This window comes from Amphibalanus amphitrite, unplaced genomic scaffold, assembly GCF_019059575.1.
Source record: "Amphibalanus amphitrite isolate SeventyFive unplaced genomic scaffold, NRLGWU_Aamphi_draft 000355F_arrow, whole genome shotgun sequence".
NCBI lineage: Eukaryota > Metazoa > Arthropoda > Thecostraca > Balanomorpha > Balanidae > Amphibalanus > Amphibalanus amphitrite.
In genome coordinates this window covers 81747-96566 of record NW_024881849.1, presented here as the reverse complement: position 1 = coordinate 96566, position 14820 = coordinate 81747, and the positions used below count along the sequence as shown (strand labels likewise).

General features: G+C 45.1%; 1 protein-coding gene across 1 annotated transcript in view; it reads right to left on the bottom strand.

Moving 5' to 3' along the window:
• LOC122389356 (cadherin-23-like) overlaps positions 1-14820 on the bottom strand; it is a 42761-nt gene that overhangs the window by 2694 nt on the left and 25247 nt on the right. The window contains exons 23-38 of the mRNA XM_043381289.1: positions 14616-14732; positions 14071-14200; positions 13500-13681; positions 11932-12042; positions 10414-10526; positions 9423-9611; positions 8916-9048; positions 8403-8566; positions 8021-8146; positions 5654-5767; positions 4940-5018; positions 3128-3234; positions 2563-2699; positions 1903-2101; positions 1222-1414; positions 387-531 (exon numbers count right to left, since the gene is read on the bottom strand). Coding sequence (XP_043237224.1) covers positions 387-531; positions 1222-1414; positions 1903-2101; positions 2563-2699; positions 3128-3234; positions 4940-5018; positions 5654-5767; positions 8021-8146; positions 8403-8566; positions 8916-9048; positions 9423-9611; positions 10414-10526; positions 11932-12042; positions 13500-13681; positions 14071-14200; positions 14616-14732 — 2239 coding nt within the window. The remainder of the gene's footprint in view (positions 1-386; positions 532-1221; positions 1415-1902; positions 2102-2562; positions 2700-3127; positions 3235-4939; positions 5019-5653; positions 5768-8020; positions 8147-8402; positions 8567-8915; positions 9049-9422; positions 9612-10413; positions 10527-11931; positions 12043-13499; positions 13682-14070; positions 14201-14615; positions 14733-14820) is intronic.

The window sequence follows — 14820 nt, the reverse complement described above, 5'->3', positions numbered from 1 at the left end:
AAATTTGTAATGGATCAGTCGAATTTGAAATGTGTGTAAAAGATCATTTTAATGTGCGCGATGAGTTGCGGAAATAGCAGCTCAGCACTCAGCAGCTCATTTACTAAAGAAAATCAGGTAAAATATGATATCTACTATCTAGTCTTCACATCTACGGTTTTTATTGCTTATATTTAATACGTCACCTTTTTATCTAATAGCTTCGAATGCTTTTTTCATGACCTCCATTCTTCCTTTCTAACAACAGTTTTCCTACTTTAATAATGCTTTCCGCACTTGATTAACAATAACATAACATACCATACCATGGACGACTGAAATACGATAGCTCAAAACACGACTATTCCCAACGCTGTGTCTCCCAGCTCGGTTGCCATGGTAATTACCTGCTGCTCGGCTGTCCATCGGGCGAGTCCAGCTTATAACACGTGTTGTCGAACGCGCCCATCCAGACCGGGTTACTTCCCTCCACTGCGTGCACGTTGGTGTTGGGCACTGCTGATATACGGCTGACTGTGGCTGAAGGGGAACCTGTGAGGGAAAGGGGAGGTCAGGTCAGGGACATTATAGGTTATGGTCAGAGTAAGTTAAATTCAGGGTCACCTTATCGTCAGTGGCAGACTAAGCTTCCTCAGTGTTCTAAATGAAACGTTCACCAATCGGCACAATCACCTAACCTTGCCGACCGCCTCTTTCCTCGATTCATCTACCTCGATTCATCATCTAGCCAAACGCCACAGGCGTGGCTGTCCGCACGGACACCAACATTTGACACCGGTCACACCCACCTAACTCAGCACCACTCCTCCAAGTTCACATCACCTCAAAGTCAACACCCATCCTTACAATCCCACTACAAGTCAGTAGCTAGTAGCTATACCATACTTCCCCTTACCCCCATACCTATCCACACCTCATCCCACACCTTACCCCCAACCTTTTACCCTCCACACTACAGATGTCAGTCGGATACCAACTTTTTGGTATACCGATACCAAACCGATACCAACTTGGTATAAGGTATTTCAATCCTAATGTTTTTTTTTTGTATTTTGTTGGTATAAGATTCCTCGCGTATGTATAAGAGGCCGCAAATTTGGTAAAAAGTTGGTATTTTCCTCACATTCCCTAGCTGGTTCGCTTTAGGTATTTTCCCTAGTTTTGGTTGGTATTTGGTTTGATATCGATCTTCTGTAATTGACAGCACTACTCCACACTTACCAAAAGCGGTGGCCGTGGCGGCCCTCAGCTGCCTCCTGTATTTGGCCCGCTGACTGAGACACGCCCCCAGCACTGTAGCCAACAGAACCAGCAGGAAACAGCACGCCCCCAACAGCCAGCTCAGCGCGGCCCGCGCCGGCTCGACCCGCGCCGCCGTGGCGGCAGCCGCGCGGGTCGAGAGCACGTTGAATTCCTGCGGTGAAACACGAGGTTAGCTTCGATTGGGAATGACACGGGATGAAAGGAAGTGAAATTCGTGTGGGAGGGGTAAAAACGGTGTGGTAGCAGGTATGACTTCTGGTTAGACTTTGTAAGAAGTTCGGAAAGGGCAGATGTGGAGTTGAACTCGCGTGAGAGGGAAAGAACAAGGGGAAAAGGGTTTAACTGTTATAGGAAGGACTAAAATACGGGATGAAAGGACGCTGTAAACTGCAAGAGCATGACAGTGAGACGGGATACACACATGATGTAAATTTAGGTACGCATCAGAGTACTGCTATTCAGATAAATTCAGCGGCAACATTTACGTCCTCATAAGAGAACATCACTGTTAACCTTCAAAGCAAAGAAAATCGTACTCCTTCTCATGCCTGAGATCCCAGCACAAGTCATTTACCTCTGCTAAACCCCCTTAACCTCATAAACCCCCAAGTATGACTCATAAAGTATGACGTCACTCACCTTAAACAGCGGATCGAGCGTCTCAATATTCTGATCCAGCAGCGCCAGCACTCTGTCCACATCCAGAATACTATGATCCCTCCGGTCCACAAAATGGAGATAGAGGTCGGTTTTCGTTCGGTCCACGGCTCCGGAGGAAGTCTCGTGGACCTTAAACTCGTCGACATTGACGATAGAGGCGGAGACGTTACCCAGGTAGCTGTGGGATAGAGAGAGAGAGAGAGAGAGAGAGAGAGAGAGAGAGAGAGAGAGAGAGAGAGAGAGAGAGAGAGAGAGAGAGAGGAGGGTGGGTAGAGTAAGAGAGGGGATGGTTAGATAGCCATGTGATGCGATTTGGTAAGATTTCTGGCTTATGGCTTTCATCTCCTGTTTTCAAGAATGTCTGCCTTTTATACATTACTCCTAATTTGTCTTAGGCTCGCAAAAGTCGCATTAAATTGAACGATAAACGCCCCATAGTTCCTACACACTTTGTTATAATGACCTATATCTTTGTGTTTCTTATCAAAGATTTGTTGTGCCTTTCTCCTTGTTCTCTCCCGTCTGCACCTATCTCACTCCCTCTCCCTCTCCCTGCCTCCTCTCTCGCTACTTCCCTCCCTCCCCTCCCTCTCTCTCCCTTTCCCCCTCCCTCTCCCTCACTCCCCCTCCCTCTCTCACTCTCTGAGGTAGTCGATCTTCTCTCTGGCCTCCTGGGGCTGCATCCTCAGTACAAACTTCACCCGCTGGTCCTCCCGGAGGAGATATATAAACACCCTAGCCTCGTCCCCCAGACCCGACCGGTCCACCACTGACACCTGGTGGCGGAAATCGGAAACAGAGAGACAGTTAGCGACTACTCGAGATAGCATAGTGAGAGGGTTGACAATTACAGTGTGCTGATGCAGTGTGCTATTTATTTCCGTTTATTTTCTTTTATTGTTCAGCTGTCTACAAAAATGTTGAAGTCATAATTACGTATTGCGACAATCGATGGATGTGATAGGTACATCGTTGGATATAAGATGATTGAAATATGAGATAAATAGGCGCTATATTGAATACCTATTCAATGACAGAAGGACTACGATATCTTGAAAAGGCAATTCAAATGATTCCCAGATATAACTACGATACAGTTGAACAGCGCTGAAAATTGAAGCATAAACGATACCCCCAGCTGAACTCTACTCTGAAAATAACTATTAGGTAAAACACGGAAATTCATCCAACGCTGAATACATACCATAAAGTCGAAGTAGCCTTTCATCCCTTTCTGCGGGTCAAAGTTGAGCGTCACGATGCCAGTCTCTGCATCCAGCACAAATGGTATGTCTCCAATGGTTTCCAGACCTGAAAAACGAGGAGTATGGAATTACGTCAGTACCCAAAGGACAAGGTTTCGCGACGCCTAATAGCTGTCTGAATTTGCTTTTGTACCCAAGTCTACACAAAAATCATATCCTCCTGGAAAGGGATCCTCTGGCATTAGATCTTGGAGACTGCAATGAAAGGTAGTACACTAACACCAGATATCAGCAACTGTGTCAGCGGGTTACAAAAAGGCAGATATGTGAGACTGCGTTACCGAGTGTGACAGTAACACCAGATACTATAGACTGCATTGGAGAATGTGGCTCTAACACCAGATACTGGGGACTGCATTGACGAATGTGGCACTAGCACCAGGTCTTAGCGACTGCATTTATGGATGAAACAATAACACTAGATGTTGGAGACTGCAATAATGTATGTGGCACTAACACAAAATCTTCGAGACTACACCTATGTATGTGACACTAACTTTAGGTCTTGGAGACTGCATTTGTAGATGACGATGTGATGTGGCGGACTACCTAGCACCAAATTTTAGAGACTGCAATGAAGAATGTGGTACTAACGTCTCATCTGGACTGCAACTTTGGCTGTGGCACTTACACCGGACCTTATAGCCTGAATTTACGGATGGGAGTAACAAAGAAATCTATGAGACTGCAATCTTAGATGTGGTACCAACACCAGGTCTTAGCGACGGCATTTATGGTCTATGGATGAGACAATAAAACTAGATGTTGGAGACTGCAATGATTATGTGGCACTAACACAAAAACTTGGAGACAACACGTATGGATGTGACACTACTACTTTAGACCTTGGAGACTGCATTTGTAGATGTGGGACTACCTAACACCAAATTCTAGAGACTGTAATTAAGAATGTGGCACGAACATCTCATCTGGACTGCACTTTGGCTGTGGCACTTACACCGGACCGTACAGACTGAATTTACGGATGGGAGTAACAACGAAATCTAAAAGACTGCAATCATGGATGAGGGACCCACCCTAGGATCTTGAAGACTGCATTTATGGATGCGACATTAACACAAGATCCTGGCGACTGCAATTATGCAAGTGGCACAAACGCAAAATCTTGGAGACGGCATTTATGAGTGTGGCAATAGCACCAGATCTTGGAGACTGCGCCTATGGATGAGGCAACCGCCTCAAGATCTTGGAGACTGCATTTATGGATGAGACAAGAACACCAGAGCTTGGAGACTGCATTTATGAGTGTGGCAATAACACCAGATCTTGGAGACTACATTTATGGATGAGACAAGACCCCCAGATCTTGGAGACTGCAATTATGCAAGTGGCACTAACCATACTTTGGGAAACTGCATTGATGAGTGTGGCACTAGCACCAGATTTTAGAGACTGCAACTATGGATGTGACACTAACTCCTCATACTAGACGCTGTAAGACGTTACACTAACATCAGATGACAGAGCTTGGAGACTGCATGAATGTATGTGAAACTAGCACATACTATGGACTGCAATCATGGGTGTGGCACTAACACTAGCTTTTGGACACTGTTATTACGGATGTGTCACTAACATTAACAACACTTCACATAAAAAAAACCAACGCCGATGTTTCAAAAATATTGTTTGTCATAAGAAAGGGACCGCATGGCAGTTCTATCATGAGCTTATCTTCGCTGAACGTTTTCTGGACGTCTGTGCGTAGAGAAGCTCGGCGTTTTACTTACCTTCGCTGAGTGTTTTCTGAACGTTTCCCTTGATGGCGTAGCGGAGCTCGGCGTTTTCCCCAGCATCAAGATCAATGGCCTGCCAGCAAAGGAATCAGTGTAATGCTATAGGAATTTACATATTAGGTACAAGGTTAATGGCATGCTCTTAGACACACAGTTTTGGACGCTTCTAGATGAAATGCGCATGACAAAAAAAAAACAGTGAAACTGAAGGAGTCCTTAAATACGTGATCAGCTTCTCGCCATCACTCCTTCCCAAACTGCTGAAACTCGTTTAACTCTGTCTCTGTTTAACTTGTATTTGTGTACGGGCCTGCCTTTCTTGGCGTTTTAAATGTTTATATTAGACATCTCTACGATGTCTCCCTAATGGTAAAAAAGAAAATGCACAGCATACAGCATACCTACACGCAAGATGGACTTTTGTAATGACACAGTGTCTATGTCAAAGCTTGACAATAACATCTAAAGCTGTATATCATCCTCACCTGTACAGTGATGACCTCTGCTCCGTAGTCGGCCTCCTCTCTCTCCCTCTCTCTCTCTCTCTCTCTCTCTCTCTCTCTCTCTCTCTCTCTCTCTCTCTCATCCTCACCTGCACGGTGATGACCTCGGCTCCGTAGTCGGCCTCTCTCTCTCTCCCTCCCCCCCCCTCTCTCTCTCTCTCTCTCTCTCTCTCTCCCTCTCCCTCTCTATGTCTCCTATCCTCACCTGTACAGTGATGACCTCTGCTCCGTAGTCAGCCTCCGTGGTCACGCCGCCCGTAAACAGTCGACGGACAAACTTTGGCTGGTTGTCGTTAATGTCATCCACGTGTACAATCACCTGGATAGAGACAGGCAGGGACGAGGGATAATCACCAGCATGTAGACAAAAATAGAGATGAGGGATAAACATCTGATATATCTAGGTAAAGACGGACAATGTTGACGTGATATTGACGTGATATTGACGTGACGTGATATTGATACTGACAAGGACGTGATAATAATTGCAATTATTGCAAGACCACAGTTACGCAGTCACTGAGGCAATCGAACAGTAAGATATTTTTGAGGAATTAGAGGAGACGGTCGTTTCAGTCGTGTGCAATGTTGCGTTGAAAGCATTCGAACCAGAAATATCACAGTTTATGCTTTTTCCACAGGGGAGCAATGCCGCTTCAACCCTATTGGCCGTAGTGTCTAACGGTGGCGGCCATATTGCGCAGACCAGAAACCGGCTGCCGCCTGTGTTGAGGAATAGGGAATTCGGGACCTCGATTTACGTTTGCGGCCGCCGTATCCGTTACGTTCAAGTTACGTAGATACGGAACCCGGCATCTTACGCAGAATTGAGTGGGGAACACGATCGTATCTTCAGAATTCCTCAAATTTACTCGCCTGACCTACATTTGCCCCGGCCGAGGGGGTTGATTGAACCCACCTCGCTAATGCACCGCTAATTAAACTAGAATTAAGCGGTAAAGTGGTCGTATGCGGCAAAGTATAATGCAGAGTGACTGGTAGGAACCCGCTGTAGGGGTCTCAGGTGAACCGGTGACCTCTGAGGTCAGGTCAAGTGATCTAAGGCACGGGTTCGGTTTTTCGTAAATAACTTCGCCAAAAATGGCCGTAGAGCCGCGATTTTGGCATCATCGTGTTCAGCTAGCTCAGGCGCATCGAGTGATATACTTTTTGTTCGGGTCAGGTCAACTTAGGGTGTTGACCTCAGGTCAAGGTCAGGTCAGCACCCTCAGGTCACGAAGCTGGTCGAAAGAGGTCATGTCGCATATCATTCGATTCGGCAGGTCTTCCTGAGTCCATTGGTGGCTTTCCCGACTCGCTAGCTCAATTTGATCGGGAGTTATTGAAGAAAAATGGTGACCCTTGTGACGTCACAAATGACGTCATGCAAGGGCAACAATGCAAATATGAAGCATAGAACCTTGCAAAGAGTGCATGAAATCATGATTTTATATGCTTGAGATAGTTTCAGATCATTCTCGGCGCCAAAATAACAATTTTCATATTTCCCCATTGACTTATAAGGGTTTAACGTATTAGTTCCTTATAGCTGATGATTTTTTAGGATTTCATCTTGTTCTCCACTCAATTCTGCGTAAGATGCCGGGTTCCGTGTCCACATAGCTTGAGCGTAACGGATGCAGCGACCGCAAACGTAAATTGAGGTCCCGAATTCCCTATTCCCCAGCACAGGCGGCGGCCGCTTTCTGGGCCTCGTTTCATAAAAGGAATTACTTACGGCGTTCCGTCAATTATGCCAGATTTGGCGTATTTGATGCCAATTCGGTTTCATAAAGCCGGAGACCGGAGTAATTCACGCCATCGAAAGTACGGAGCTTCATTTACGGCAAATGCTCGATTCCGGACCAATTGATGCCATTTGGGTTTCATAAAACGACGTAATTAACGCCAAATATTTTATCAAGCTCTTGATATCAGTGGTGTAAACTACGCACAAAAATGTTGCGTGATTTTGAATTAATGTGAAGATTCGAAGCTAATTTTTAATATATTTTATAATGTTGAGCCCGGTGAGGAAGAAAGAACAGCCAAAATGAGAAAAAGAAACTGCAAATCTTCTGTACCAGTCGCTTTTTGTGGCCACTATCGGAATTTTGTTTATTCGCCGCGCCGCGCCACTTTCGTAGTTAGGCACTTCTGCTTAGCTGGCTTTCTGCTGGTTTTAATATATTGTTTTAATATAGTATGGTCATCAATATCAATTTTATTTTTCATACATAATTTTTAAGATTTAAATTCAACATAATTGTTTTATAAATTCTCGTAAAAAATAAGTGTTGACATGAAATTGTAATTTGTAGGACGCTTGATAAATTACGGTAACTACGCAAATGTGCTTAGTTACGGAGGTGTAAACAATTCCAGTTGTGGCTTTGTGAAACGGATTTATTTGCGCTCCGTAGTTTGAAAGGGTGTGAATTACAGAAAGGTGTAAGTTACGGCAGAGTTTTATGAAACGAGGCCCTGGTCTGCGCAACATGGCGGCACCGTTGGACACCATTTGGCGGCCGATGCGCATTCCACATTATAGAGTTCAGTGGCTTTTTCATACCTTCAGCAGTGTATCATCCTCCGGTTTGAAGAAAGGCTCCTCTGGTGGTATCTTCTGGCAATCCTCGGTTGCCTTGACGACTAGCGTATACTGTGACGTCACCTCACGGTCCAGCTCCTTGATCGCCTGTCGGTGATGACGCCATATCATTAGAAAGAAGTTGAAGCGTGACGCTTGATGTCGAGTTCAACATCTTAAGTTGCCAGTTGGAACATATAATCTGTCCTTACGTTCTCCCGCTTTTACACTTAACGGTTACCATACTATAAACTTGAGAGTGAATAATCCATCCTTATATTTTTCATATAATCCCACCAGTGTCACATTTTGAAATAAATGCAAAATGAAAACCAGAACACAATGTTTCCCCCGTACAACTCACCATAATATCGTGTTTGTGCGAGTCCAGTGTGAAGAATCCCTCCTCATTCCCCGCGACTATGAAGTAGCACACGGGCGGCGCGCGGGCCAGCTCCTCTTCATCAGGTTCGTCTCTGTCCACGGTTTGGACCAGGCGGCGACGCTCCTCGCCAGGAGCGAGATGTTCTGTGGGAGAGGGGAGGGGGAGGAGTGTTGAGATTGTGTAACGTCCATGGGAAAAGTTTCAGTTTAGGGATTAACGACTGAAATAAGTATGTATGTCATTTTTTTCATACATTCGTTGACACTTATAAATAAAATATGCCAAAGTTTATGTTACGACGTAGCTATTTTTTTTTTTAAATCAGTTTCTACGAATTTATTTCTGGACAAACCGCATTCGTGATCAGTATACCTACCACTTGTTTGACTAGGTATGACACAAGTATCGCCTTTATATACGAAAGTAACCGAAAATGCGCCGCTATAAAATACATTTCAATGAAATTTGCACCTTCAAGCACAATATATTCACCTGTGAAATTCACTGAGAAGGTATCGACCAGAAACTGCGGCTCAAAGTCGTTGACATCACGGACGAATATGGTCAGGTCGAGATCGGAACTGAGCGCAGTCGGTACACCCAGGTCGTACGCCTCAACGCGGATCTGTCGGACAGAGGGTGACGTCATTGGGAGGATTAAATTACGTCACTGGGGTAGAAATAATGAAAGTGGCAATAATGAATGGTAAGTGAACTGAATGAAATAGAATTCAATGCTAGGACTGTTTGCAATAAAAAAGCGAAGAAACCATGGGTAACGAAGTATTGAAACCTACATTTTCAAAACACACTTCCAAGATTTTTGATTAAAAGTAACATTAAAAAGAAATGGTGAGTGCTTCTCATTATCCAAAATAATAAACATTGTGAGAAAATATGACCATGCATGTGCCACTCTAGGCCGGTTCAGTTCAGCTTAGTATTATTTTTTTATCCACCCATCACTAATCATACACCATTTCATGTGTCCATTCTCACCTCGTACACCTTTTGCCTCTCTCTGTCGAGCGGCTGGCGCAGCACTATCTGTCCAGTGACGTCATGAATCTGGAAGGTATGGTGGTTCCCCAGCAGATCCGGTCTCAGACGGTAACGTACTGCGCCGTTAATACCGACATCGGCGTCCTCGGCGTGGACGGTGATGATGGGCGAGCCCAGTGAGGCGTTCTGCGGGAGATCAGGAAAGAGCAATAACACGGAGGTCACACACAGCACAGTGGGAGGGCTTACTGTCAATGAAGATTTTAAATAATAATGACCTCATTTATATAAAAGTATGTTGCAACTTGCAGCCGTTACCATCGCACTCCACTAACAAACATCTAGGAACAGATGCTTTAGAGATCATAAAGAATCTCGTGGCATGAATTGTTCCAGCATGTACAGCCCTCTGCAAACTGCGTGGTAGGTATTCTTTTTTCGACAAAACCGAGAATAATGCGAATACTATGCTATCGGTCACTCGGAAATCGTAACAGCAAGACGCGCGAGACTTCGCACCCCAGATTGGGATAATCATTGTATTCCTTTTCCATCCAGCTTGGCAACAAAATCCAAAAGTTTATATTTGCCCCCAAAACAAACTTTGGCATTTTGTTGCCACACAAGGCGTATACTTTGATTAGTGATAGACCCAGTGGAAGGAGTGGAGCATGACGCATCTGTTTGCAGTGAGTTCCGACCGACTGATAACATAGCCTTCGAGTTATTATCGGTTTTGTCGAAAAAAGAATACCTACCACGCAGTCTGCTGAGGACTGTACCTAATTATAGGGCACAAACTACTACAAAATCTGTGTTAATTCCATGCAGCTTACATAGATAAATAGCTAACGGAGAGCAATTAACTACATACCTCTTTTCCTCTCTTTTTTTTATAACAGCATTCCAACAACTCGCAATTCTGTCATCAAACGTGGCCACGATCCCACACCATAAAACCACAATCCCAATACCAGTTGCAACCCACCTCAGGAATCCTGATGCTGATGTTGGCCGGCGGCTGTGTGAACCGGGGCGCGTGGTCGTTGAAGTCGGCAATACACACGGACATCTGACCCTTGGCGGTATTGGGTGGGTAGCCTGGGAAGAAACACGGTCAGGGAAGGATCAATACAGATCCCAAATGCAAATTACATGCCATAGCAGGAGAGAGTATGTTATCAGTGTGTTCAGTAAAATTAGGGGAGGGGGAATCATGGAGTACTTAAAGGGACAGTATCATCGAAAAAAAAATCAATGTATGGAGCTGATTTTTTTTTTACTAGCATTTCTTGTTTTTCTGAATCAGAAAAACATAGTTTGAGGACCGAACTCGGTGAAAAATATTGCAACCACATTTCATTTTCATGATTCATTTTCATGAGCGAACCACCACTATACAAGCATGGCCGCCAGTTTGGAAGCATGCAAAATTACTACAGAACTGGCGCAGATAATACATTATTGACGCTACGCTTACGCGGTCGTTCTTCTGATTGAGTTGTCCTTACGGAGAGGTAGCCTTAGGTATTTGTAGCGTGTCGCACTCACTTGTATTTGCTTCCCGATCAAGATAACACTTCAGTACAGGTGCCGCACTCTCTGCGCTCGGCTCCGATCACACACTGCCCTGCGACCGGTCAGCGACCTCCGCCGGCAGGCAGATAGGCCCGCCCTCTACGATCGAACACCGAAAGTTGCAGTTCTTACTCTTAACACTAGTTGAACGCCTACATATTGCCTATAAAAATATCACGTGACAATTGGAGGGAGTGACAATTGGACGTGACAATTGACAATGGGAGAAAATATCACGTGACAATCACGTGATAAACGTCATACATTGGAGGGAGATTGTGATTCAAGCTGGAGGAATTCCTTTGTTGAGCCGCTAGAATCCGAAGGAAACAGCGGAAATTGCCTACGACTATTTAATGAATTTAACGGTGATGAATAAGTGCGAAAAACGTTTTGGCTTTATAAAATTTGATGAAATGACCAGGGTAAAAGTTTTATTACTGGCGGTCAATTCAAAACGGCGCAAACATTTAAAAAGTGAAGATAGTGAAGCACGATTCAGCACGATTCAAAGTGTGGTACACCTTTCGTACTTTGAGCGGCGATAGCGGGATAACGGTGTGGAGCTTCGAGGATCGGTCTTCAGTTCCCGGACCAGAAAGGTGGGGCCTATGCAATGTCAAATTTCATCAAAATGGTGATACTGTCCCTTTAAAAAGTCGTCTGAAGATTTTTTTTGTCTAGAACACAAAATAAGGTATGACATGTAATGTTTAAATATGCATGCAAAGTATCAAAATGAAATTGTCCAAAACGGATCACTTCAAATTTGTTTCATTTAGGTAATTGAGAAACAGTGCTCCGACAATGGCGAACCTACTTTTCGAATCTTGGCTAGAGTGGCATATAAGACAATATCGATAGTTGACTTGTAACACTAAAACGCGTCAGAACACCCATGATGGTTGTCATGGCGACATGTGCTCACCTCCGTCCTCGGCGACAACAGTCAGCGTGTAGTTGCCATAGTAACCGACCAGACGTCGCGTGGCGAACAGGTTGGCAGAGTTTGCGTCAATGGCTCTCATCGTGAACAGACCTGCAGGAATGGAGTTGAGTGAGAGTAGTGTCGAGGTGAAAAGTTCTGGTTTCATGCTAGATGTAAAACGTGATCGATAGTGTGATAATTATCTCGTTATTTACTAGAAATTCGGAAGTCTTACGGAAAATGAGACACCTTAATTCAGTTTAACCCGCGCCCTGCTGGGGGTCCTGGATTTCCACGCCCTGCTGGGGGGGGGGGTGTTTGAACACCCCCCCCCCTGTAACTCGGCTCCTGGGCCACGTAGCGATACGCGGAAGGCGGCGTTCGAAAGAGCGTCAAAAATAATGACGAAATCACTTCGGTCAATTTTTTGGTCAGGTCAAAGGTCAGGTCACCAGAGATCATTTAAGGCAAAATTTCGCCGATTTCCAGGTCGAATGTCGAAAATTTCCAAGAAGCCAACGCATAACTCGGGAACCAATAGAGCTACAGCTCCGCAGAAAAGCGCATTCGATAGCCCTATTAACGCCCTTTCCGAATAATTCTCTCAGATTTGACCTAACGTCAACGGTTTTGCCTGCAGGGGGCAACAACTGGAAAAATAGCCGTTTTTTTTCGAAAACAGTTTTTCTGCAATAACTTTTTACCCAAACCTTGTACGAGCTTACTTTTACCGGCATCGTGTTCCTCTCGTCAAGACGCATCGAATGAACTATAACTTGACCTTGAAAGGTCAACTTGAAAATTTGACCTCAGGTCAAGGTCATGACCTGACCGGAAAGGGTCATGTTGCATATCAGTCGATCCGTATTGTCGAGCTGAACACATCTAAGGCGTTTTCATCGCTCTAGCATGCCTCTATCAAAAGTTATTGGCGAAAAACTGTTAGATACCATTCGTGACCTAAGATGACCTCAGGGCATAAACAGGGCTCACGGACACCATTTTCATGTTCACTGTGTCTAAACCACTTGTAATTCAGTGTTTGGGAGTGTTTATAATGTCTTTCATCCAAAAGAGGCGCATTTCAATTTTCTCCCATTGACTTATAATGGGGAGGTCGCAAAATTGACCTGACCTTAGGTCATCGATATCGAAATTCTGAGATATACATTTTGTACATGCTATAGCTCTTAGCAATCGCTGAAAGTTTCAAATCGATCGGTCACTCGGTGTAGCTATGACAGGCATTGAAAGTTTTTATGAGGTGAGGTCACTTCAAGTGACCTGGTGACCTGACCTTAAATGACCTTGGCCTGAAATTTTCACAACATGTGTAGAATTGATGCATGATAAGGTGTACCAAAAACGGCGGCGCTCCGCGCCGCCGTTTTTGAGATATTCGCGAAAAACCACAAGGGGGGTGTTCAAACACCCCCCCCCCCCCAGCAGGGCGCGGGTTAATTCACAATTTGCCAAAGAGGAACAAAGTCAAAATTATATTCCATCAACACTAAATAATTCAGCGTTCGATTCCCAACACCTCCCAAATTTTCCCCCATCCAGCTCACCGTCCTGGTTTCCCGCAGCAATACTGAATCGCACGCGTCCATTGGGTGTGGAGGCGTCATCGGCGTCATCAGCCGTCACCAGTGTGATGACGTCCCGCGGGTCGTGAAACTCGGTCACGGTGACACAAGTCGAGGGAAGGTGTAGAACCGGAGCCTGGTCGTTTACGTCGGACAGCTCGACCCTGATGGAGGAGGCAGTAAGGGTCAAAATTGAGGTGAGATGTGTCAGCGTTTCACCTTTATAGCCTGTGCTGCCAAAGTATTATTTTCAGTGAATAAAAGCGTCAGCTTCATATCTAATATGAAGTGGTTTTCTTTATCTAGCCTAACCTATCCAACCAAGCTCTGCTGCATTGTTTCCCAGCTTTCCATGCACCCAGCCTTACCCCACAATTCTTCTCGCCCTACTTGTTTCATCAAACATCAAACATGTTTCCTTTTTGGCAATATTGATGCGTCTTTCGTTAGCCAGCTAGTCTAACCTATCTTGCCCCCCCCCCCCCCCCCCCTTCTTCCCAATCAAACCCGATTCATTCTCGCCCGACTGATCGCATCAAACACCGTCACATACCTGATTTGTTTGAAAGCGTTCCGGCTCTCCCCCGCCGTGAACCCGAACTGATAGTTGTCCCAGACTTCTATAATCAGCGTGTACACGGGCTGCTCCTCGCGGTCAAGCTCCGCGAGCACCGTCACCGTTCCTACACAACGGTAATAGAACACGAACGTGGGATGTAAGTACAGGAAACATACAGTGAAAACCTCAGGGTCCAGTTCGGTGAGCACGGCTGCCTTAACGACGGAAAAGGAACACAGTCCAGTTATGCGAGCACTGCAAGCGTTAAAGCGGGAATGAACGTGAAATGAGACAGAGAGCGTGGCACGCCGTGGCAGTATACGAATTCATATTTGGGACGGTAAATGAAAAGTTTGTAACGGATGGAGACTATTTTGTGTAGGTACACATATCACACGCCACAAAAAATGTCACATAAAATATTATTCTCAGAAAATGGCAAAAAACTTTTAACACGCTTGGAATTTTGAATATAAAAATACTTAATTCCAAAAAGTACCGTCACAAAAACACATACACAAACCAAATAATAGTATTACCTGTGTCGGCGTTGATCTGGAATTTGCCGGCGGAGGAGCGCCGGTCCAGCCGGTAGGTCAGTCGGCCGTAGTCGCCGCTGTCCATATCCCTGGCTTCCACCTGGACCACCACGGTACCTGCGGACAGGTGAAATCAGGGTCAGATCAGGGTTAGGTTCAAGGACAAAGTCAGTTCATATCAGGTCAGGGTCAAGGTCAGAGTCAG